At 39.8% G+C, this 24,069-nt stretch overlaps 1 protein-coding gene across 2 annotated transcripts in view; it reads left to right on the top strand.

The window, feature by feature from the left end:
* ZEB1 (zinc finger E-box binding homeobox 1) overlaps positions 1-24,069 on the top strand; it is a 151,506-nt gene that overhangs the window by 55,807 nt on the left and 71,630 nt on the right. For both annotated transcript variants that reach the window (XM_069729645.1, XM_069729646.1), the window contains exon 2: positions 23,391-23,585. In XM_069729645.1, coding sequence (XP_069585746.1) covers positions 23,391-23,585 — 195 coding nt within the window. The remainder of the gene's footprint in view (positions 1-23,390; positions 23,586-24,069) is intronic.

Consider the following 24,069-nt stretch of genomic DNA (forward strand, 5'->3'; position numbering starts at 1 on the left):
TCAGATAACTCATTCTGCAGCCAGCAATAGACAGTGCAGCACAAAAGCAAATGGTTCGAATTTATAATGAAATGGTTATAAAAATAATTTTTAGTTAAAAAAAAACAAAACATGTATTTAAGCAAGAAAAATTATTCCCAAACTTGGACAACCCACTGTTTGCTGAACCTTTTTGGAGTTTTAAGAGTGTTTTCTCTTTAGACATTTACAGCCTATAGACGAGATGTCATAGATTTTTGCTAAATGAAAGTGACACCTATCACCAGAATAGGGGTCTCCCAAATTGTGTCCTATCCCTTGTAGTTCACGAACGGATCTTTACAGTGGTGGCGCTGACCTCCTAGTGGGTGTCACACTCCAGAATTGTATTGGAGGTGACATCTTTGCCCCAATCTCCAGATCCCTGATGTAGACTGGAGCTGTCACATCAGAGCCTTGGGCTAAATAACCATCATATTGTGTTTGCGTAAGTGATTGCTTTCTCCTAAGCCAATGTGATCAGATGTTGGTTTAATTAACCTCTGCACATTGGCACAGACTCCTCACGTCCAGACCTTCAATGTTGTCTTGGTGCAAGTGCAGACGACCACTGATGGGGCCCCATGTGCCAACTATACAGAAAAGAAACAGGAGGGATAATGTAGTCAGTGTAAGTGTGTGTGTGTATATATGTATATATATATATATATATATATATATAATATATATAATATATATCTATATATAATATATATCTATATATAATATATATCTATATATAATATATATCTATATATAATATATATCTATATATAATATATATCTATATATAATATATATCTATATATAATATATATCTATATATAATATATATCTATATATAATATATATCTATATATAATATATATCTATATATAATATATATCTATATATAATATATATCTATATATAATATATATCTATATATAATATATATCTATCTCAGAATGCACTTTGCATCCATGCAGACCTCCAGGATAGGGAACACTGCTTTTGTCGTTTTTTTTTTTTTTTTTTTTTTTTTTAAATGGTAAAGAATACTTTTCCCCACATCTAAAAGTGACATTGTGCCAAAAAAAGTGTCAACTACCGTTAACCTATTTAACACTTGTAGTGATGGGTGTTTTTTTTTTTTCTGTTTTAAAAACCGTAATTTTTTTGTTTTTTTTTTTTTTTTTTGCAGAAAGCATTATCTTCAGGCTATAAATATTTTGTTGGTTTGTCTTTTTAACGTGATGCACCCAAGTCGGCGTTCGCCGTCGGGCTCATATAATAGAATAGCGCTTACTACTCTTAATGGAGTCGTTCTGGAAGGGTTGGTTTACGATGAGGAATCATTATGTTCTGCACTAAACATGCCATTGTGACGACATGGTGCAGGCGGTGTTATACTGCTGGTTAATGGAGTTGGTATAAGAGCCGCGATCTGTATTCGTATCGGCCTTTTGCACACACAGCGATAACGCACGTGTTTTATCTGCATTTTCTAGTAGTTTTGCCCGTGCCATTTGCAGAAGTCACTCGGAGAATGTCTCATTATAAAAAAAAAAAAACCACAGAAGAGCTGTTCCAAAACATCGCCCATTGTCCTACACCGAGGGAGGTAATGGCATGGGCCTCATCTCCCCAATACAAGATTTTACAGATCAATTGTAGTATTGAATATGTCCAATTTCAGTTTTTGAGGAAACCTGACACATGGACATCATGGTGGCTCAGTGGTTAGTACTGTTGCTTTGCAGTTCTGGGGTCCTGAGTTCAAATCCCACCAAGGACAACATCTGCAAGGACTTTGTATGTTCTCCCCATGTTTGTGTGGGTTTTCTGTGTTCTCCAGTTTCTTCCCACACTCCAGACAAATACTGATGGGGATTCCAGTTTGTGAGCCCCAATGGGGACAGAGACAATAATGTCTAAAGCGCAGTGGAATTAATGGGGCTATGTAAGCGAGTACAATAAATAAACATGGCCGTCCTTTTAAAAGCAAGAAATCCTGAAGTCTGTGTTGATATTGGTTTCATATTTTGTTTAACTGATATGTACTGATTGGATCACACACTGGTATGTGTACAAAAACCATGATCACCCAATCCTTGCCATGTGAAAAGTCCTGTAGATTTTTCTTAAAGGGGCTGTCTATTTTAGAAACCTTACTTTTATACTCCAATAGGAATTTTTTTACTTAAAGGGAATCTTTCAGTAGGATCAACCCTGCTAAGCCGTCTATATGGGCATGCAGATCATAAAAGTTGAATACGGTAAGTTGATACCAATAACAATAAATAATAAATACCTTGATATCTGCGATCTGATGGCTTATTCCCAAGAAATCCATATTTTTCTTAATATGTAAATGAGCTGTTAAGATCTATGGGTCGGACATAGGTCTCCCTGAGAATATGCCTTCGTAGCTTATTGTAAATGAACGCGAGAGTTACCAGCGTGAGCCATGTAATGACTGACAGCCTGCTCTCCTGATCTACATGTCAGGCTGGTAACTCTCCCTTTCATTTACGATAATCTCTGGAGGCGGATTCTCAGGAAGATCTATGTTCTGCCCATAGAGCTTAACAGCTCATTTACATATTAAGAAATTTGGGTTTTTCTGGAATAAGACATCTGATTGCAGATATGAAGATATCATTTTATTCTGCTTCCGATGACCTGCATGCCCATATAGAAGGCTTAGGTGGGTTTATCTCACTGACAGGACCCTTATTTAATTTGGGTCAAGTTGAGAGTAACTACAAAGAGCCACTTGCTCCAGTTGTGTAACGTGGGACAGAATAGGCCGGTCAGCGCATTGATATAAATGAGAACTATGTAATGCTTAGTTTCTTTTCTGATGGCACTTAAGGGAAATTGAACAGATCCAGGTATGTTTCCTCCAGGGTTGTGGAGTTAGTAAGCCAAACGTCCGAGTCCTCAATTTTCATGACACCCGACTCAGACTCCACCAATAATGGGCTCCGACTTCACGACTCCGACTCCACAGCCCTGGTTTCCTCATACATAGCAGTAAATCGTTGTGATCAGTTTCTCTGGTGTACTTCCAAGCTTCTTGGGTAGGCTGCCCAGAAGATTGGTGAGTGTGGCACATGCAGCCACTGAAAATTTTTGCAGATGGCCAAGTCCTTTTAAAAATGCATTTTGACTTTGGCTCCATCTAATGATGGGGCATTCTGCCATTGGGCACAAGAAACCTTCTAGAACTGCTGGTTTTAGGTGGCGCATAGGAGATTCACACCTTTTGCGGGAAGTTTCATCTTTTTCATAGATGTTCCAGAACTATGTTCTCAAGAGGTCACCCATGGACAATTGTTTTTTTCCCAGAAATTGCCATTTTAAAATATGTATGGTACATTTTACAGAAAGTATTCTGGAAGGTGGTCGACAAGTGACCAAGATGGACCTTGTGAGGTTTTGCAACTACCGTAGATCTTTTGTGCGACAAAGATTGGGCTGAAATAATAGAAGTTTGCCCTGTCCCTCGTGTAACTCAGATGTCACACATTACTTTGGAAAGTTTCAGCCTGGGTTTCATACTCCCACACACTGAATGCAAAAATAAACTTGTTAGCTGTATCTCATGGTGTTTATATCTGCCTGGTAAACCTGAAGTGTTTGTAGCCGGTCTATTAGAAGAGGAAAAATGCTTAAAGAAGGTGTACAGGATTCAGAAAAAAACATGGCTGCAATCTTCCTGAAAAGTTCTTGTAGCCAAGCTAGAATGGGCCCGAGATGCATTACTACCGGTTTTTGGAGGACTGTGGCAATGTTTGTCTAGCAATTCTTCACAAAATAACCGTTCCTTCATCAGTGGTTCAACGTATGGCCACCTTCAGATTAGGGTGAATCTTTGTGCTACCGGTGAGATGCTCCATGATGAATGTACCTGACCAATCCTGCCAATTGTCTGTCTACTTGATCAGGTCTTTTTTTTTTTTTTTTAAGTTTCTGTTCACTTGGTTTCATTTTTTTTTTTTTTTTTTTAAGGTTGACAGCAGAGTTAGAATCATAGAATTGGAAGGGACCTCCAGGGTCATCGTGTCAAACCCCCTGCTCAATGCAGGATTCACTAACCCATCTCAGACAGATGTCTGTCCAGCTTCTGTATGAAGACTTCCATTGAAGGAGAACTCACCACCGCTCGTGGCAGCCTGTTCCCTTCATTGATCACCTTCACTGTCAAAAAGTTTTTTCTAATATCTAATCTGTATTTTCTCCCTTTCAGTTTCAAATCAATAGAGTTCAACCTATAGCCTGAGATTTTGACCCAGAGGAAGGCGAAAACCCCATAGGGCAGACTTTTAAAAACTCCATATTAAGGGAAAAATTCCTTCCAGACTCTACATATAGCAATCAGACGAATTCCCTGGATCATTGTCCGATCACAGAATCTAATGCCCATAATCTGTAATATTATAGTTTTCAAGATAGGCATCCAGACCTTTCTTGAATTTTAGCAGTGAATCAGCCATTACATCATGAGGCAGCGAGTTCTATAGTCTTGCTGCTCTTACAGTAAAGAATCTGCATCTGTGATTATGATGTTTGCATCACAGGCCTAAGTGTTAAAAGATCTGTGTACTGTCACTTCACATATTTGTACATTGTAATAAAATCACCCCTAAGCCTTTTGATTTTGTAAACTAAAAAATTTGTCCGAACTAGAGCTGGTGCAGAGAGGAGTAACTATGTCCTTGTCATACACTGGAACCCAAAATTGTCAGTGTATTCCAAGTGTGGCCGCACTTGTAACTTGTGTAGAGGCAACACTATATTCTCATCATGAGCATTTATGCCGCTTTTAATGCATCCTGTTATTTTATTTGCCTTGGTAGTAGCTGCCAGTGACAGTGGTCACTAAAGTAGAGTTTGCCGTCTACCTGTACGCCCAAGTTTTTTTCAGGGACCGTTTACCCAATGTTTTACAATTTAGTACATACCGTAATTATACATTTATTTCCTCTGCCCAGGTTCATACCCTTACTTTTATCTACATTAAACTTCAAATGCAATTTTTCATCCCAAGCCTTCAGCATTCGTGAACCCGTGTATAATATTAAATTATCCTACTCTGTGTTGATTACCTTGCAAAGTTTAGTATCGTCTGCAAATATTGTAATTCTACTCTGTATTCCCGCTACAAGGTCATTAATAAATGTTTGAAAGAGGGCCCAATGCTGACCCCTGAGGTACCCCACTGTTAACGATGACCCAATCCATGTGTGTTCCATTTAATAACCACTCTGTTTCCTGTCACTGAGCCCGTTGTTAACCCAGTTACACTTATTTTTCCCTAGTCACATTATTCTCATTTTATATACCAACCTTTTGTATGGTGCCGTATGCGATGCCACTGCGTTTCCCTGGTCTAGTCTGGAACTTGCCTCCTCATAGAAGCGGGTCAGATTAGTTTGACAGCACCTATCCCTCATAAAGCAGTGTTCATGCTTGGTTATGAGGTTATTCCATTTGCCCGTTCCACTTTCGGAGCAAACGAACGGAATAAGTGATCCGTATCAGTTTTGTTAACGCAAAGATTGTACCAATTCGGGTTAATTTAATTTTTTTTTTTTTTTTTAAAGTTATTCATGCATTTTTTTTTTTTCCCCTGTCCCAAAGAACCAAGAAACTGAGACCAAACACACCCCATAACGATCAATTTTTCTCTCTGCTTCGGTTTGCATTAACGATGCAGCAGATCATCGATTCAGTTTGTCTGTTCCTAAACCGGAATGGGCAAACGGAATATCCGGGCAAACGGAATATCCAGGCAGACACCTGAAGTCTAGAATTAAAGTTGTTTCCCCCATACTCTGATTTCATGGTGGATACATGACAAAAGTTCAATCAGTGATTCAGCTGTAACACATTAACATGATCCCTTCAGCGTTACCGTTATTTAAAGGTAGGTGATGGCCTCTTAAAAATTTAAAAAAAAATAGTAAATTTGCGCACTCCTTTTGTAGTTAACTACGCCCTGGTCCTGGATACAGTATCTGTACAAATAGACTTTGTTTTGTACCCATAAATACCTAGACAATGACAGCATCCAGACTGCTAATTCACACCATGCCTCACGACTAATAGAAAACACCAGTCATGAAGCACATCATTCCGGACAGTCTGGCAGCCATCACCGTTAGCGTCATTTTGGTAAATTTTGGAATTTCGGTGCCATTGATTCTTGTAAGGTGTTACCTTGAGATATCCTTGGTCATGGCCATATTTTATATTTGTGGACATTACGGTAGTTTGTCATTACGTTGAAAAAATATTGCCTCAAATTTAGAAATTCCGTTTCCGGATGCCCGTGATTTCGGATGCCATCTTTCATTACTGTTACTGTAGTTCCTCCACTCGGCTACAGGAAACGCCTACTGTGAAACCCCTATATAGGACCACCTTTTCCGCAATAAACACCCCCTCAAGTAGACCAGAGCTTATAAGCCAATTACCCACTCGGTCAAATAAAATACTTTGCTGACCATTCAAGTTTAAGATCATAGACTGAGCTGCAAGTGCCCCCTAATAGGTGTGGTGGTATGTGCCCAATGTTTGAGAACCTAAGATCTAGATGACGTTTTATGTCTTATTTATGGTCAGGCTCGCCAAGTGAGGTGGATCCTCTTAGCCTTAGGTCAAGGTGGACATATGGACCCCGGGCGTCAATGCAGGAACGCAGGTGGGCACCGATGACTGTAAATGCTCATCAGGAATCTCCGGGTTAGCAGGATGGAGAAAGTGGAACCCAGCAGGCATGAATGCAAGCAGATGGTGGAGCACAGCAAATATAGGACTAGGCTCCTTAATCCCAAGACATTCGTGTGCGCAATGGGTCTTAAATAGGTCTAGGGAGATGATGTCCTTGATCCACGCCAAATTGAAAAACCAGACGTGGAGCACAACAGAGGGCAGCGGACACAGGGGAAGGAAGCGGAGACTGGGATACAACCGTGCAAACACAATAATCAACTAAAAAATAGTCAAGGTGAATTTTTGCATGTAAAGTTGGCCGTACGCATTAGTTAGATGTAGACTGTTGAATGAATGATTAAGTAACGACGGCCATGTACGTTTTGGACCTTATGGCCGTTCACATGTCCATACATGTTCAATGACTGACACCAAGCGAAGAACAAATGATTGCCCTAGAAACTATTGTGGTTGAAAGATCTTTCATAAGAACAAACAAAGATTAAATTTAGGCCGTTTATTGAGTGTTCATTATGATGGAAAATACATTTTGGACTCCTAATCATTAATTTTATTTTTTTTACCACCTTTTTAAGGCAAGCAGCGGAAAGGAGATAAGATGGGATAATTTGCAGCTTTCATAAATTATATTACGTTTGTCATACTTTGTTGTCTCACCCACACCTCTGGTTCACAGAAAGGCCCTTCCTGTTTTTACGGACCCCCACGTGCCAGAAGAGCAGGGGTCAGACCCTTTCCTGTTCTATAAAAAAAAAAAAAAAAATCCAGTTAATTTAAAAAAAAAAAAGGGGGTTTTCCCAGTATTCTGCAATAAGAAATGCAACCGGATAATTGGCCGTATATACTGCAGACACTTTTGTAATTGTCAGTATCGGCAGGTGATTAAATTTAATTTTAAGTCTAAACTAGGAGGGGATCTTATGTAAAGGAAAATGTCAAGGAAAAGCTCCTTCTAGTTATGGGCTGCAAAAATGCACGCTGTAAAAAATGGCCTTTAATGTGCACTGATCATGGAATATGTCGTTTTATAGCACATGGCGCAAAAGCGACTTTCTTTGGTGACTGAAAATGGGCTCATAGCCTCTATAACGAGTCCTTCCTCAGTCTCTGAGAACAAGGCTTTGTTGAACACGATTTCCCCCCCCCCCCCCATCCCCATCCCCTCTGCTTTAAAAAAAAAAAAATAAATCAATGAGGATCTACGTGGCCGAGTGATCAAAACATGTAAAAAAAAAAAGCCAACATTTTTGGCTTCATACAGCCACCACTAGGGGGAGCTTAGTGCATACAGCTGTATTATTGTGTTCAATTAACACACTGTATGCATTTATCTCCCTTGTTGTGCCTGAATTGTATCATTTTATTTAACATCTGTATTCAGTTGTTTTTGGTTTTTTTTGTTTGTTTGTTTTTTTTGTTTTTTTATTTTTATTAACGTAAGAAAACCAAACCGGATAGTGATTTTGTGTATTTATATTGCGATTTTGTTTGTCAATTTATTCTGTGTTTGAATTGAAATTATAAAATATATTCATATAATATGTAATTTTTCTTCATCTTTTAAATGGAACTGGTTAAAAAAAAATTAGTTTACTCCCGGTTGAAATCTAAAATTGTGAGACTTTTTAGATCTGTTGCATCGCAGTGGTTTAAATGCTGTACGGTGACGAGCGAACGTTCTTGGATGGTGGATTGGCTGTTCGACAGTCGCAACACATGCAGGGATTGCCTGACAAACAGCCGGGAGACATGCAGCCGCGGGGACTCGAATATATTTTTTGAGCACGCCGAAGACTCTCGGTTAGCACCCGAGCATGCTGAGATAATACGTGACCCGAGCATGCTGAGATAACACGTGACCCGAGCATGCTCGCTAATCTCTATTACTGGGTCATAAGGACAATGTAAAATGTTAGCAGTTGACATTGTAGCAGAGGGAGAATGCTAAACGCTGGGCTCTGCATTGCCTTTTGGGTCTGCGGAGCACATGCTGGCCGGACGCCAGGTTGTAAACCTTGACTGTGATTCCTCATGGTAGGTGCTGCACAGTGTCCAGGAAATTTATCTTTACCTTTCTTTTTCCCTTGGCTGATTCCTGTGTGGCCTGTAGCTTTGTTAATCAGCAGGCCTCCCAAGTGTGTCAGGATTGCTGGCTTCTTACCTTTTATAGCCAGTGGTTTCCGGCCTGGTATAAATACCTCCACAGCCCGACCTGCCTGCTCCCTCCTCACTTCACTGCTTACCTAATTGGTTTGAGCTATATGTAGTAACATTGGCCCGTTCTGGGCATGTAACTGTTCCGCTTCCTCCTTACGCTCTTGTTTGTTTTTGTTCTTCTACAATTTCTTTTCTTTCATGCACTTTGTTTTTATTTTTTTTGGTTTGTTTTTATTTTTTACTATTGTAATTCTGCCATAAACTACTATTGGTTATTATTACTATTAACATATATATATTATTATTATTATACATTTTTATAGCGCCATTTATTCCATGGCGCTTTACATGTGAATACGGGGCAAATATAGACAATTACATTAAACATGAGCAGATAACAAGGCACACGAGTACATAAGGAGGGAGGACCCTGCCCGCGAGGGCTCACAGTCTGCAGGGGGTGGGTGAGGATACACTAGGAGAGGGAATAAAATATATATATATATATATATATATATATATATATATATATACATACATACATACATACATACATACATATACATATACATATACATATATATATATATATATATATATATATATATATATATATATATATATATATATATATACATATACATATACATATATATATATATATATATACATATACATATATATATATATATATATACATATATATATATATATATATACATATATACATATAAATAAAATATATAAATATATATATATATATATATATAAATAAAATATATATATATATATATATATATATATAATTTTATTTATATATATATGTATATATATATATATTTTATTTATATATATGTGTATATATATATATATATATATATACATACACACACACACACACACACACACACACACACACACACACACACACACACACACACACACACACACACGATTATAGATATATATATATATATATATATATATTTTAAATGGCCATTTTCTTTAAAAATTTGAACAAACCCTTTCTTCCACCCTTTTTGGTGTATTTAGTCTCTTCTCATCCCATTTAACCCTTTCTAATGTGCCTTAAGCCTCATTATGCAAACTTCCTCTTCAGATAAAACAAGAACTCTAGCGCCACCTAATGGAAGGAGCAATCCTAAAAGTCAATACCAACCCTTTAATGAGCTTTGCCGTATGACTTTGGATAAAAACCAAACCAGAATCTCAGTTTGCAGGCACGTGTTTCAGGCTTTTGCCCCTCGTCAGTGCAAAGTGTGAGATCTGATTTGGCTAGGCGAGATGCTTAAGACTGGGATCTAAAAGGTAACGTTTCCCTTTTGTGGAGAGTGACATGCCAAGCCTGACGTATCAGAGTGAGGAGACCATACATTCTCCTTTGGGAAATTAAATCTGAAATTGCTTGTGCAGAGGGGGAGAGGACTAGAACTCTAGCGCCACCTATCGGAAGTAGCGATCCTAAAAGTCAATATCGACTCATTTCGGCGAGCCTTTCCACGTGACTTAGCTTGTCTGTTAAAAACACGTCTGAATGAGGCTTAACCCTATTTTTGATTTTCACAGATAAAATTCGTACCCATTATAATCTTTTGGAGCTGTACATGTGTCCATATACTTTTGGGGCTCGTATGTCTGCAAAAATATCATGGAGACATGTCCGTTTTTTGATCTGCGTCATGGATACAAATGACCCGCTAAACACACAACCTACTGGGCCTATTTACAGAAATTTAGGAAAGTTATTCTAATTATTAGCTATGTAAATTATGCTATGCTAATTATTAGCTATGTAAAGGGAACATGTTACTTCCGGAAAACTATTTACCTGCAGATATAGGGTTAATGGTGTAATAGTGTTACAATACTGTCTTACTGAAAGTGCGGCTATCGGGACAAAATGAACTTCTTTCCTCTCAGGAGCCGCCGGCTTTCAGTTATGGGGGCGGCACACAGACTGATTAAATTCACCATTCACTGCACTGTGAGCGTCGGCTGTCAGCACGCCCAGACATAGACAACACGTGCGCTGTCAGTCAATGTGCTGGGACATTACTACAGGCGCAGCTTGCAGTGTAGTGAGTAGTGACTTCAATCACTCACTGTTCCGCACCCATGACTGAAAGCCAGCGGCTCCTGGGAGGAAAGAAGTTCATTTTGTCCCAGCAGTCGCACTTTCTATAAGGTAGCCGAGCAGCGTTGTAACTCTACTTACCTGCAGATTAACTCTATATCACCAGGTTAATAGTTTTCTCAGGTGACACATTCCCTTTAAAAAGAAGTCAAAGCTCAAATAATTGGAACAGGCTGCTGCAAGAGGAGGTGAGTTCTCCTTCAATGGAAGTCTTCATACAGAGGCTGGACAGATATCTGTCTGAGATGGTTTAGTGAATCCTGTTTTGAGTAGGGGATTTGACACGATGACCCTGGAGGTCCCTTCCGACTCTACCATTCTATGATTTTATGAAGTGGGGTGAAAATTAGGAGTATGCGTAGCAACTTTGGCTTACCGATCCGGTGTGGCTTCCGGCATCTGCACCAGAAGGGAGCAGTGGCTGCAAAATAGTCAAGGTACTCATCCTTTCTTTCCCAAAAAAATAGCGCCACCCTTGCTTATGGGCAGTTATTGGTATTGCAGTTTATCCTTGTGTACTTGAACTCCTAAGCTTGTTTGCCTCTTCATGACAAGATGGGCCCTGTACGTTGGATCAGTGGAGACCTCTGCTGGTGAAGGGATGCCTAGCTTTTTTTTATTTGATTGTGGACAATAAAGTGTTCATATTCGCTCGCTTTTGTTACTTCTGTCATTGCCGGAACTAATTGGTAATAAATTAAAGTAAGTAGCAGATTTGTTTATGCGCTATGGTCATTAGTGGGTGAGACTGCGCTGCTGGAGTGACCGCTCGGAGCGAGATCTCCGCTCACAACTGTTCCTGCTGCCTGGGGGCCTTGCACCTCTGATGGTGCGGGCAGTCCATATGCTGTGCCATGTAAACACATGTCACAGGTCATTAGCGCCCGTGCAGATCGCGAAGACCGCGCACATAACGCGTTTAGTCCCGGGATTGCAGTGATTGCCCTCGCTCGCTAATTTTTGTCTGCAACAACGCTACCGGAATTTTTGCACATTTTGAGATTTTCCTGATCGGAGGAACGGTCGTGGATTTTGCAGGCGTAACCCAGCGGAGCGGTTTGCATTAAAGGGTTAAAGGATTACCACTGAGACTCTTTAATTCCATTACAGAGAGGGCTCTGCTAAATTTCCCCGGCTGCATCTGGGAAGCTGTGTATGATGTAATGCCGTTATCACCGCCATCCAAACAGCTGGATAATGGAGGCTGGCGGAGAGCGGGCCACATCACACGGCACAGAGGAACAGGCGCCACCGTCCCCCTGAGCATAGACAGAAGATATTACATGTCTGTAGGTGTAATCTATGGTTTACGGTCTACCATTGTGATTTTTGTTTTTTAGCCACTTCTTTCGGGGATCTATGCAGCAGTCATTTCATTTATCTAATGCTAAAAAAAAAAAAAGTTTCCAGGAGTGATAAGCGACCATACTCTGTAATACTCGTTACTCGCCCAAGCATCGCTCTACTCGCCCATCACTATTTTCCAGGCTTAAAGGGAACCTGTCACCCCGTTTTTGAAAGATGAGATATAAATAGTGTGAAATAGGGGCAGAGCTGGGCTTTACATTAGTGTCCTTTTGGTGCCTTTATTCCCCCGGGATGCTGCTGAAATACCTTTGTGAAGTGTCCGTTTTGTCCTGTCAGTCAAGTTGGTCAGGTCGAATGGGCGTTGTAAAATAGCGGTTCCTCCCCCACCTCATGCGATTCCCTGCGAAGTTTAGTTCCGCCGTTGGCGTTATGTTTAGCGCTTGCGCAGTGAATTTGCCTCCGGCGCCTGCGCATTATGTTTTGCCCATCTGTGGGCAAAGCATAATTGACATCATTGCGCATGCGCGGGCCTTCACTTTAGCCGGGGTGCCCCGGAAGTTGTCATATCGGCAAAGTGTTATTCTGGATGCCGTATCTCATCCCACACTGCGAGCGTAAGGCAGGCGAGCGATCTTGGCACAAAACTTACGCTCGCAGTGTGGGATGAGATACGGCATCCAGAATAACACTTTGCCGATATGACAACTTCCGGGGCACCCCGGCTAAAGTGAAGGCCCGCGCATGCGCAATGATGTCAATTATGCTTTGCCCACAGATGGGCAAAACATAATGCGCAGGCGCCGGAGGCAAATTCACTGCGCAGGCGCTAAGAAAAAGCGCGATCTGTGCTATTCACAGATCGCGTTTACGAAAGACAAGCCGAGAATCAGGGGGAGGAACCGCTATTTTACAACGCCCATTCGACCTGACCAACTTGACTGACAGGACAAAACGGACACTTCACAAAGGTATTTCAGCAGCATCCCGGGGGAATAAAGGCACCAAAAGGACACTAATGTAAAGCCCAGCTCTGCCCCTATTTCACACTATTTATATCTCATCTTTCAAAAACGGGGTGACAGGTTCCCTTTAAGGTCTTGATGTCCGACACGCGGCGCCCCCTACTGATCAGCTGTGATCAGCAAGATGTAACTAAGCTCAATTCACTGTGTAGTGGCCGTTCTTAGGTACTGCAGCGCCTCCTATATTCACTATGATGGGAGGTGTACTGCAGTACCAGGAATGGCCACTACACCGTGAACGGAGCTGTGCTGTTGGTCTCCATTTACTGTGCCTATCCGGCCGCTGCCAGTGCGGAAAGCTGCTGATTGGTGAGGATGCCGGGTGTCAAACTTCCACCAATTTTGTATTAATGACCTATTTTATCTTAAACCCCAGAAAAAAATTTTTTTATGAGCTTTTCAATAGCAACAGATATGTCATCATGAACAGATATTGTAGCGTAAGGGTGGCTGATGCCACTATTCATTCAACATCTATTTTGGGAGTTTATCCTAGCTTATGCAAAAAAAAACAAAAAAAAAAAAAAAAAAAACATTTTACCGGTCTAGCTTCCACTTTTGAGTGCATAGTAAAAATTGTCGATAAAAACATAATTGACTTAATGTTCTATGGCTTTAGTGAGAAAAAAGTTAGAATTCACATACCCCATCCAGGGGGAGGGGAAAACAAAATATGACTAGGTAATACTTAAAGGGTATTCAAGTTTGAAAGTTATTCCCTATCCATCGGATGCAGGATTACTTCCCCACCAATCCATAGAGCCGGGGCTATGTTGACCCCAGTGTGAATGTAGCACTGGTCGATCTTGTGCACTCGTTGCATTCATTTTAATGAGGGGGCCAAAGCCACGCAATGCTCAATGTTCGGATGTTTACAGCAGTCCGGTTAAGAATGAATGGAAGAGCTATGTGTAAGATCGACCACCACTCCATGATCGCTGGGGTTCCCAGCGGTCAGGAAGTTGTCCCTTACTCCTTTTGTAAAGGGAACCTGTCACCCCAAAAATCAAAATTGAGCTAAGCCCACTGGCATCAGGGGCTTATCTACAGCATTCTTGAATGCTGTAGATAAGCCCCCGATGTATCCTGAAAGATGAGAAAAAGAGGTTAGATCATACTCACCCAGGGGCAGTCCTGGTCTGGGGCCTCCCATCTTCTTACGATGACGTCCTCTTCTGGTCTTCACGCCGCGGCTCCGGCGCAGGCGTACTTTGTCTGCCCTGCTGAGGGCAGAGCAAAGTACTGCAGTGCGCAGGTGCCGGGAAAGGTCAGAGAGGCCCAGCACCTGCGCACTGCAGTACTTTGCTCTGCCCTCAGCAGGGCAGACAAAGTACGCCTGCGCCGGAGCCGCAGCGTGAAGACAAGAAGAGGACGTCATATGATGAAGATGGGAGGCCCCGGACCGAACCGTGACGCCCATTGGACCCGGACAGCAGCGAGACCGCCCATGGGTGAGTATAATCTAACCTCTTTTTCTCATCTTTCAGGATACATCAGGGGCTTAGCTACAGCATTACAGAATGCTGTAGATAAGCCCCTGATGCCGGTGGGCTTAGCTCACCTTCGATTTTGGGGGTGACTGGTTCCCTTTAAAGGGGTGGTCCAAATCAAATTCCAAAGTAGTTTTCCTCCTAAATCCCTATTTACTGTAGTGCCATATCTTAACTATATTTTCCAATATATTTGAATTAAAAATTCCCTACAGTTCCTTAACTATACTAACTGCCTTTTTTTCCTATTTTTTTTCCACTTCCTCTTTGATGATGATGATTCATTTAAGAATCACCGTACATGCTGGAATACTCAAACAAAGCACCATCAGAGGGCAGAGGCTCTTGCCCCCTCTTGACCTCATCAGTGTCGCTCATTTCAGGGGCTGGTCTAGTCCCTGCATGATGTGCACAATGACAGTGCGCTCTCTTTTGCTGGCTCAGATCACCAATAACGAGCCCGGCAACACCGTGCGCAGTCAGAATGCCCAGTGTGCAGAGACCAGCTCCATCCTGCAAGGGATGTCATTGGGCTCTGCATGTCGGGTATTCTGAAAACGCTTTGTGTTGCCAGCTCTTCACTGATGATTTGAGCCAGCAACAGAGAGCGCACTGTCATTGTGCACATCATGCAGGACTAGCCCAGCCCCTAAAACTAGCCCAGTTCTGGAACAAGCATCACTGATGGTGCCTCGTTTTAGGGAGGGGGCAGGGGCTGCGACACTAATCGACAACTGCGACACTAATCGACAACTGAGCTGTTGCTGTTCCAATTACCCAAATCTTCTCTGACATTTATCAGCGGCGAGTCGGGACTCCCCCATATACAACTGATGATGGATTGGCCAGTTTGGTCAACTAATAAGGTGACATTTTTATGTTCGGCCAATCATCCTAGGTCACCTTTAATCTTACAATGCCGACTTGTATATTTACTGTACAATAATTAATATTTAATAATGTCACCGGTCAGGTCTCATTAATTCTATAGAATTTTCATGTCTTTAGGGCACCAGTAGTTAATACTAATTCTGAAGAAATTAGGAAATTTTGCTGACAAGTTACTCTTCTTCCTGTTAAGACTTTTAATTAACCGTCCCAACCAGATTAATATTCTGCTTGCACCAGGACCATTCTCCTCTGTTCTGTACTTTACTGCATGAATGCTTTTTCCAGCGTTCCCCTACATCACAGCTAATATAGTCGGGAGGTGAAAACCTAATGGTGTGAAGTACGAGCCTGTATATACTGTGCACGGATCATGAAAATAGATCTTGGCTCTCGGTCTTCACTGCGGTCAACGGTTTCAATCCTTTTTTTTCTTTAATGTGTACACTATAAAGCATTGGAATTTTATACTTCTAAGGACTAAATGATTCATTTACCTGGCTCTAGTTGAGAAGAGAGACGTGAAATAATTGGCTTTCGCGTCCCTCCGGCGGTTCACGTGTCTCTTTTTCCATTGGCACTATTATTTATTCACGAAAATATGTTTTTGCAACTCTGAACTGTGTAAATGATCCATCTCCGTGCATGTGGGAATACGTCATGTGTCCACGGCTTGCTTTTCTTCAAGGCTTTGACGAGTTATCCCCAACTTTTATAAATGGGTACTGTTGGATAGTGCTTGTAAATGCACGCAATCTTGCAATTTTCTGCATATTAAAATCTTCAGCTGTTCTTAAGTTATTAACTTTTTGGAGGGCTGTTCTCTCCTGCTGAGGAGTTTCTGTGAAGTGCTTACAAGCTAGACAGCTGCAGTGGTCGATCTCCTAGGCAACAAGCTGTAAACAAAAGTAAAGTGTTCTATCCCACAATATCCATCTGTGAAGATGGCAATAACCCTTTAACTTCTGTGTAGTTGTAGATTGAGGTCCTTCCCATTTATGTAAATAGTAGTTTTCTTGGTCTTCTTTGTATTGGTTTTTCCTGGTTATTAACAAGATTACCAGCTTTTCCCATTGATACAGGATATTCCTAATTTCCCATGGAGTTGGATTTTAATCTATCCAATTTTATTGTAAATGGCAGCTGCTTATCTCCATCCCACCATCAGAATGGTGGAGGACCACCGTTCTTACATCCATCTTACATGAAGGGTATGTGCACACGTCAGTATTTTCTAGCAGAAATTTCCGGCCAAAATGGACTTTTCTGCCAGAAATCCACATGCGTTTTTTTCGTGGTTTTTTTATGCGTTTTTTGTGCGTTTTCCCCAATGCATTAAATAGCGAGAAAAACGCAAAAAAAATGCAAAATTAATGAACATGCTGCTTTTTTTTTTTTTTTTTTTACCGCGATGCGTTTTTTTTTTCGTGGAAAAAAAACGCATCATGTGCACAAAAATTGCAGAACGCATTCTAAACAATAGGATGCATATGTCTGCGTTTTATTATGCGTTTTTATAGCGTTTTTATCGCGAAAAAACATGAACATGTGTACATACCCTATTAGTGTCAGTATGATCTATGACTCCACTTCAGCTACAGCAATCATTGTAGACCAAATAAGGCTGTGTTCACATTGTGTTTTTCAAATTTACCGTATGTCAGCCAAATGCAGCCATAAGCCCCTTTCACCCAAAAAAGGGCCATTTTGGCCTGTTGGCATACCTTGAGGCCCACATGCCCACTGAATGAAAATCCAACAATCTATCTGATTTCCGGTGGGACCGTCTGGCCATCTGATGCGTGTAGCCTCCCAAATCTCCCCAAAAGATATTCGAGGAGAGAAGGATGGGTTGTTGGTGTGGGTTTTTATTTTTTTTCCTCTCTCTCTCTCCTTCCATTGGCTGAGCTCTGAGCACTCATACTGTATATATGGGGGGAGCCCAGAGAGAGCAATCTGCTGAACAAAAACGTGGCTACCCGTTATCTCAAGAATCTGGTCAACCTTACCATGAGCATGATAGGAGCAGTGCAAGTCTTATCTGATAATGTCCGTTTCTTGCTCATATCCTGTTACCATTAGCATGCTTTACACTGCAGCGCTGGTTATATAGAGACTACTAGATGTCTCTTTGCTTGGATCCTTTGTACAATCTAAACGTTTGGGAGGAAGAGGACTAGAACTCCAGAGGTGGCGCTAAAGTTCTAGTCTTCTTCCTCTCTGAAGACAAAATTTGCATATTTAATTTCCCAGAGGAGCATGCATTGCCTATAAGTCTCCTCACTCCTGACATGCCAGGCTTTGCTTGGCATTCTCCACAAGGAAGAACGTTATTCCTTACGCCTGGGTTGGGATAATGCAAATTTTTAGAGCAGATTGCTGCCCATTGGGAACTTAGCCTTGCGGTTAGTGCCTTCCTTTTTAAATGTATCCCTGAATAGTATATTGTGAAGTGCGCTGTCACAGTGTAGTAGTAAAACATTGTTCTGATATGTCGTCATCTTGCTTGCAAGACTGCTCCAAAAATAACTGGGTGCGTCATCTCCGACGGCTTGTTTATAATCTCCAGACTGACATCTGATTCCTCCATCACGAACATGTAAGCGATCATCTTTTGGGTTGGAGGTTCGTGGGCAGTTTAATATATAAGCTTTTAGTGCCGGCCTGACAGTGGCGCCTCTGATTCCAATATCAAATTTACTGTGGGCTTAGGAAGTTGCTAGGCCTAGGCACGCCAAAGATTATCCATCCAACTGTCAAGATTTTCCCCCACACGTGCCAATAAAACCCAACGCTAGCATGTGGCTAATATTAAACTTTACAAGAGAACCCGTCCCCAATTTTTGTTCTTCTGAAATCTTCTCATAGTTCCCCTGAGTATTCTATGTGTATGTATATATGTATGTATGTGTGTATATATATATATATATATATATATATATATTATAATTTTAGTGCAAATATATATATATATATATATATATATATATATATATATATATATATATATATATATATATATATATATATATATATATATATATTTTTGCACTAAAATTATAATATATATATATATATATATATATATATATATATATATATATATATATATATTATAATTTTAGTGCAAATTTTTCTGATCTTTTACAAAGAGACGAGGCTACCGTATTGCAAATTTGAAAAGAAAAAAAAAAAAACTCATGGGAGAAGCCGGAATAAAATTACAAAAATGCATTGGACTCACACCAATGTTATACAGTGAGTCTATTCTCATCTGCGAGTTATTCCTCACTTGAAATCAGACTGAGGAAAAACCTGGCATTTCATCAGCCAAGTGCAGTAAGTTCACAGCCCAAGCCGTCAGAATAGATAAAGATGTCAGTCAGATACATAATTGGTGCATGTGTAGTTTACGGTACATGTATTTAGCTAATAAATATTTTTAAAAAAATGGCGTCGCCCTTTATTTTTAAATAACTAGCTGAGAGCTGGTGTTGTTCTGGGAAGGGGTCAATATCCATGGAGCTTCCCAGACTATTCATATCAGCCCACAGCTGTCTGCGTAGCCTTTACTAGTTATTAAAAGGCGGGACCCAAAAAAAGGCAAAGGCTAAGCAGACGGCTGGGGGCTGATATTAATAGGCTGGTAATGGGTCATGGATATTGGCCCCTTCCCAGACTGATAACCCCAGCCACCCCAGAAGTGGCACATCAGTTAGATGCGCCATGTCTGCCATTTGGCCTCAGCTCTTCTCGATTTTCCCCTGGTGCATTGGTAGTTGGGTTAATGGCTTTTGATGTCAGCTGTGTAATGTTGGCTGACATGAAGCCTAGGGGTTAGTATAAGACACCCCCATTACTAACCCTGTAGTCAAAATAAACACACAAAAAGAAAAAAGTCCTTTAATTGTAAAAAGCACTCCTCGATAATTACCCTTTTTTTTACCAATTTAATACCATCCAAAAAGTAATACATAAGGGTCCTCCATAATTTCATATTAAAGAGATCTCGCAACGATCCCAGACTCTACTACATCCACTATCCATAACCCCTTACCAGCCTATTAATATCAGCCCGCAGCTGTTTGCTTAGCCTTTGCTGGTCATTAAAAATATAAGGGACCCCACCTCATTTTTTTTTTCTTGGGGGGGGGGGGTGTGTCACTCCTTTTTAATAATTAGTAAACGCTATGCAGACTACTGCTTGTTGATATTAATGGTTTTGATATTTGATGAATGGACAGTGGCCCTTTCTCAGAATAATAACACTATCCCCCAGCTGTTTGCTTTCCCTCAGCTGGTTATAAAAAAATGAGCATGTTGTTTTTAAAAAAAATTATTTAATAGGTTTAAAAAGGCTAAACACCTTTTTGTGCCACTTTAAAGGCACTAAAGAATGATAATTTATTATATGTAGGGGACTTGTGACATTAAATATGTACAGTACATCTATCTTATTCGATCTATTCTGTATATAAGATTGCTTTGATAAAAACTTACAAACAGAAGTCGGTTGATTAAAAAAAAAAAAAAAAATCGCATTGTACTCGCAGGACACTCGTCCTACTTTTCTGGATCGACATTGGATCTTTTTTTTTTTTTTTCTTCTTTATGCTAATATAGCTTCCGCCTTAATGCAAGTGTGAACCTAAGCCTCACATTTTCAGCTATTTGTTCGGTTTGATTAACGTAGCTGTGCTTGTATTGGGCGCACCAGGAGCGTATAAAATGCATTTTGCTGAATAAATTGTATCAGAGCTACTGATGTAAAGTAAAAGAAATGGCCCGAAGGCTGGAAAGTGAAGAGGTCAATAAAGAAGCCTCAGTTCCAGGAAGCATAAATGGGATTGGACTCTCGTAAAATACAGTAATGTGCTGAATAATATCAACATTTAGGACGGTGTCAGCAGCCGCTTGGTACCCTTGAACTACTCTAAAAGCAGTGATGGCAGTTTTACTTTTCATAAAGAGCAGCAGAATTATCCTAAAAAAAATCAAGACAAGTCGTATTGAAGAGATTTCACACGTCCTCTACCGACTACGGTCAGTCATTATGGCTGGTCATTGCACATGGTGCCTAAACGGAATGCATCATCCAGATATTACTTTTATGTTTTAAATGTATTTAGGGAAAAAAATGAAATGTGGTGTTCCCTCCTCATCTACCCCTTATTGTTTACAATATTGAATTGCTTTTTATATATTTTCATATTACAATCTATTGGGTTTTTTTTAAATATAAAATACATATCTTGCAGTCTTCACATTGGCCACTGGGGCCATTTTAGATTCCTACTTTATTTTTTTTTTTACAGAAGACTTTTCAGAATTCTCATTATCTCCAGTAGTATTATGCCCACAGTAAGAGGAGAGCGAGCGTTCCATGGAATGATTCCTGGTCCATGCGGTCTCGAGGCTGCGGACCTGAGCACCCGCTGAGCCCCGTGTCTCCACAAACGAGGCCGGACATGTCTAGTCTGAATGTGGCAGGAAGTATGCATATCACATACTTGAGGTCATATGACTCCCACTACCAGCATCGGAGAATGCTGACACCATACACTATCAATGGCGTGGATCCTGTGTTACTTTTTAAAGCTTTTATACATTTTCATAATGTAGTTAGTTAAGCAAAGGCTTAACTTTAAGCTTCTGGTCCCCAAAAAATAATTTGGCCACCCTCTACTGCCATTTCGTTATAATTATGAATCGCTATAGATTCTACTCCTAGGATGTTTTAGGACTTCTCACACTCCACAGCCTGGGTGCAACTGCTACCTCTGCTCCGAAGTAAATACATGGCTCCTGTGCTTTGTGTTAACCAAGGAAAAAGCCGCGTTTTCATGTCCACCGAAAACCTCTTCTGATTGGGTTTAAGTGGGCTATTGCGTGATATAACAGTGGAAACTACTGTTGGCATCATTGGGCGAGTTGACACTGATTGGAATTATGGCTCTAATGAAGAACTGCTGTGGAAGCGGGAGTAGGAAATTGGTGTCAGTATGATTTTTATTTTATTTACAAATTTGTGAAATTGAAGTTGTTAAAAAGAATGTATGTATGTGTGTATATATAATATTTTTAGGATCCTTCCTTGACTGTCGTGCTCTTGAGTAAGTTCTAATTGTTTTATTATTATGATGACCTTTTTGTTTTTATTTTTCTTCTGGTTTGCAGTAAGTCGCCTTTAACAACCAAACTTGTAATTGAGGATAAAACAATAATAATAATTTTCTAATAATTTTCATATCAATACTGTGCAAGTCACAGCAGCTTTCTATTATTGTGTTGGTCTGATCAGGAACTCTTTACTAACCAATTGACACACAGCACAAGAAAAAGAAAACACTTTTTCACATGCAGCAGTGTGTACTATATTTTATTATAATTTGCATATCATTTTTTTGGGGTGTGGAAAAATCAGTGGAAAAAGTACGCTTTTTTTAAAATTATTTTGTTGCAGATTTTATTTTTATTTTTTACATTGTATCAAATGAAATCTGCAGTTAAAACAGCTCAATCCCTTCCCCAACATCTGCTGACCATGTGTGGAGTGTGTTGAGTGCGCCATACCCGCAGGTGGCAGCTGTATTAGACAGCCAGCATCTTCCTACAACAGCAGCGACCGGACCTTGCTCTGATGCTGGGTGCAGGCTGGGCTTCATCAAAAACCATGACCGTAGCTACATACTACAATACGATGGTGTTGGGGAGTATATTTAGATTGTGAGCCCCATCGGGGACAGTGATAATGTGTGCAAAATGTAAAGCGCTGCGGAATATGTTAGCGCTATATAAAAGTAAAGATTATTATTATTAGTATATGGAACTATACATGTCCCTATGAAGACTTAAAAAAACGTATTTAATTCTAAAAATACATTTTAAAAAATTCCCCCACAAAAAAATCAGCAGCACCTCAGGTCACTTACTGCTAGAGATTTTTTTTTTTCCAAAGCGTGGTAACTAATTTGTATTTTATTTATTTATTTGTTTCCTTCTTTAGGGTACATACCCTAAAATGTTTTTTTGTTTTTTTTTCTCGTTTTTTTCTTTGTAATATATAATCCAATACAGGTTACAAAGTATCTGGCAAAATTTGTAACATTTGCATGTATTTAGCAATAGCTTAACCTTCTGTATTACGGTATATCACATGTCGGGGCGAGATCTAAAAATATATATATATATATATATATATATATATATATATATATATATATATATATATATATATATATATATATATATATATATATATACACACATACACACACACATACACACACATATATATATTCAGATGTGATTTACTGTCATTTCTTTTCATTCTCGTTTTCATGTGCTTTTTTTAATTTTTCTTTTGGGTGGGGGGAGTGTTATTTTTTTTTTTTTTCTGCGTCGTTGAAAATGAGTGCGGAGGTGACTGCTCATTTTTTTGTGAGTATACCAATTAGAAGTTCAGAATCCACAGTGTGTTCCGGGTAATAAAATGGCTAATTGTTTTTGGTGCTTTCGTTAATGTGTCACATGATCTCATTGTAATACTTATTATGACTTTAGCGCGTCGCTGTTGTATAACACATTGACTTTAAAAAAATATATATCTTTGTTTCTTTTCTGCCACAGTTACCAATTACAATAATGTGTTAGACGCAAATTCTGATTCCGATGATGAAGACAAATTACACATAGTGGAAGAGGAAAGTGTTACAGATGCGGCAGATGGCGAGGGCAGCGTGCCAGAAGACGACTTGCCAACCGACCAAACAGTATTAGCAGAAGGCAGCGAAAGTGTGAAGCAAACTTGTTGGGATGATGAAGGTATAATTTTTTTTTAAATGCTCAAAGGAAAAAAAAAATAACTGTGTGCATGTTACCCTGGTGTACAGTGCTTTTTTTTTTTCTTTTTCTTTTTCTATAAACATTCTATCTCTTTTTATGCCGCACTGACGACGTCCAGTATATCCAAACTTTATTTATTTTTTTTATTTTTTGGCACAATGTCTACATATAATCTTGAATCTCATGAAAGCCAAATGTACACACCTTATTGTACTAAAACATATTAGATGAAAAAGTGAACATCAGTTGGTAAAAAGTTGCTTTAAATTTATAGGAGAGTTGTGTATTGGAGGCGATCTGAAGCCGATGCCAAACAGTCTCCGATTTTTTTTTTCTTCTTCTTTTTTTCTTTGCTTAAGAAAGTTAGTTAAAAAGTTATTAAGTTAAGTAGTTGTCAAAAATTTGCGCCTGAACATCTAAACCCCTTTTATTAATAAGTAATATCTCACGCAATATGTGTCCA

The sequence above is a fragment of the Ranitomeya imitator genome, chromosome 6 (genome assembly GCF_032444005.1).
Source record: "Ranitomeya imitator isolate aRanImi1 chromosome 6, aRanImi1.pri, whole genome shotgun sequence".
NCBI lineage: Eukaryota > Metazoa > Chordata > Amphibia > Anura > Dendrobatidae > Ranitomeya > Ranitomeya imitator.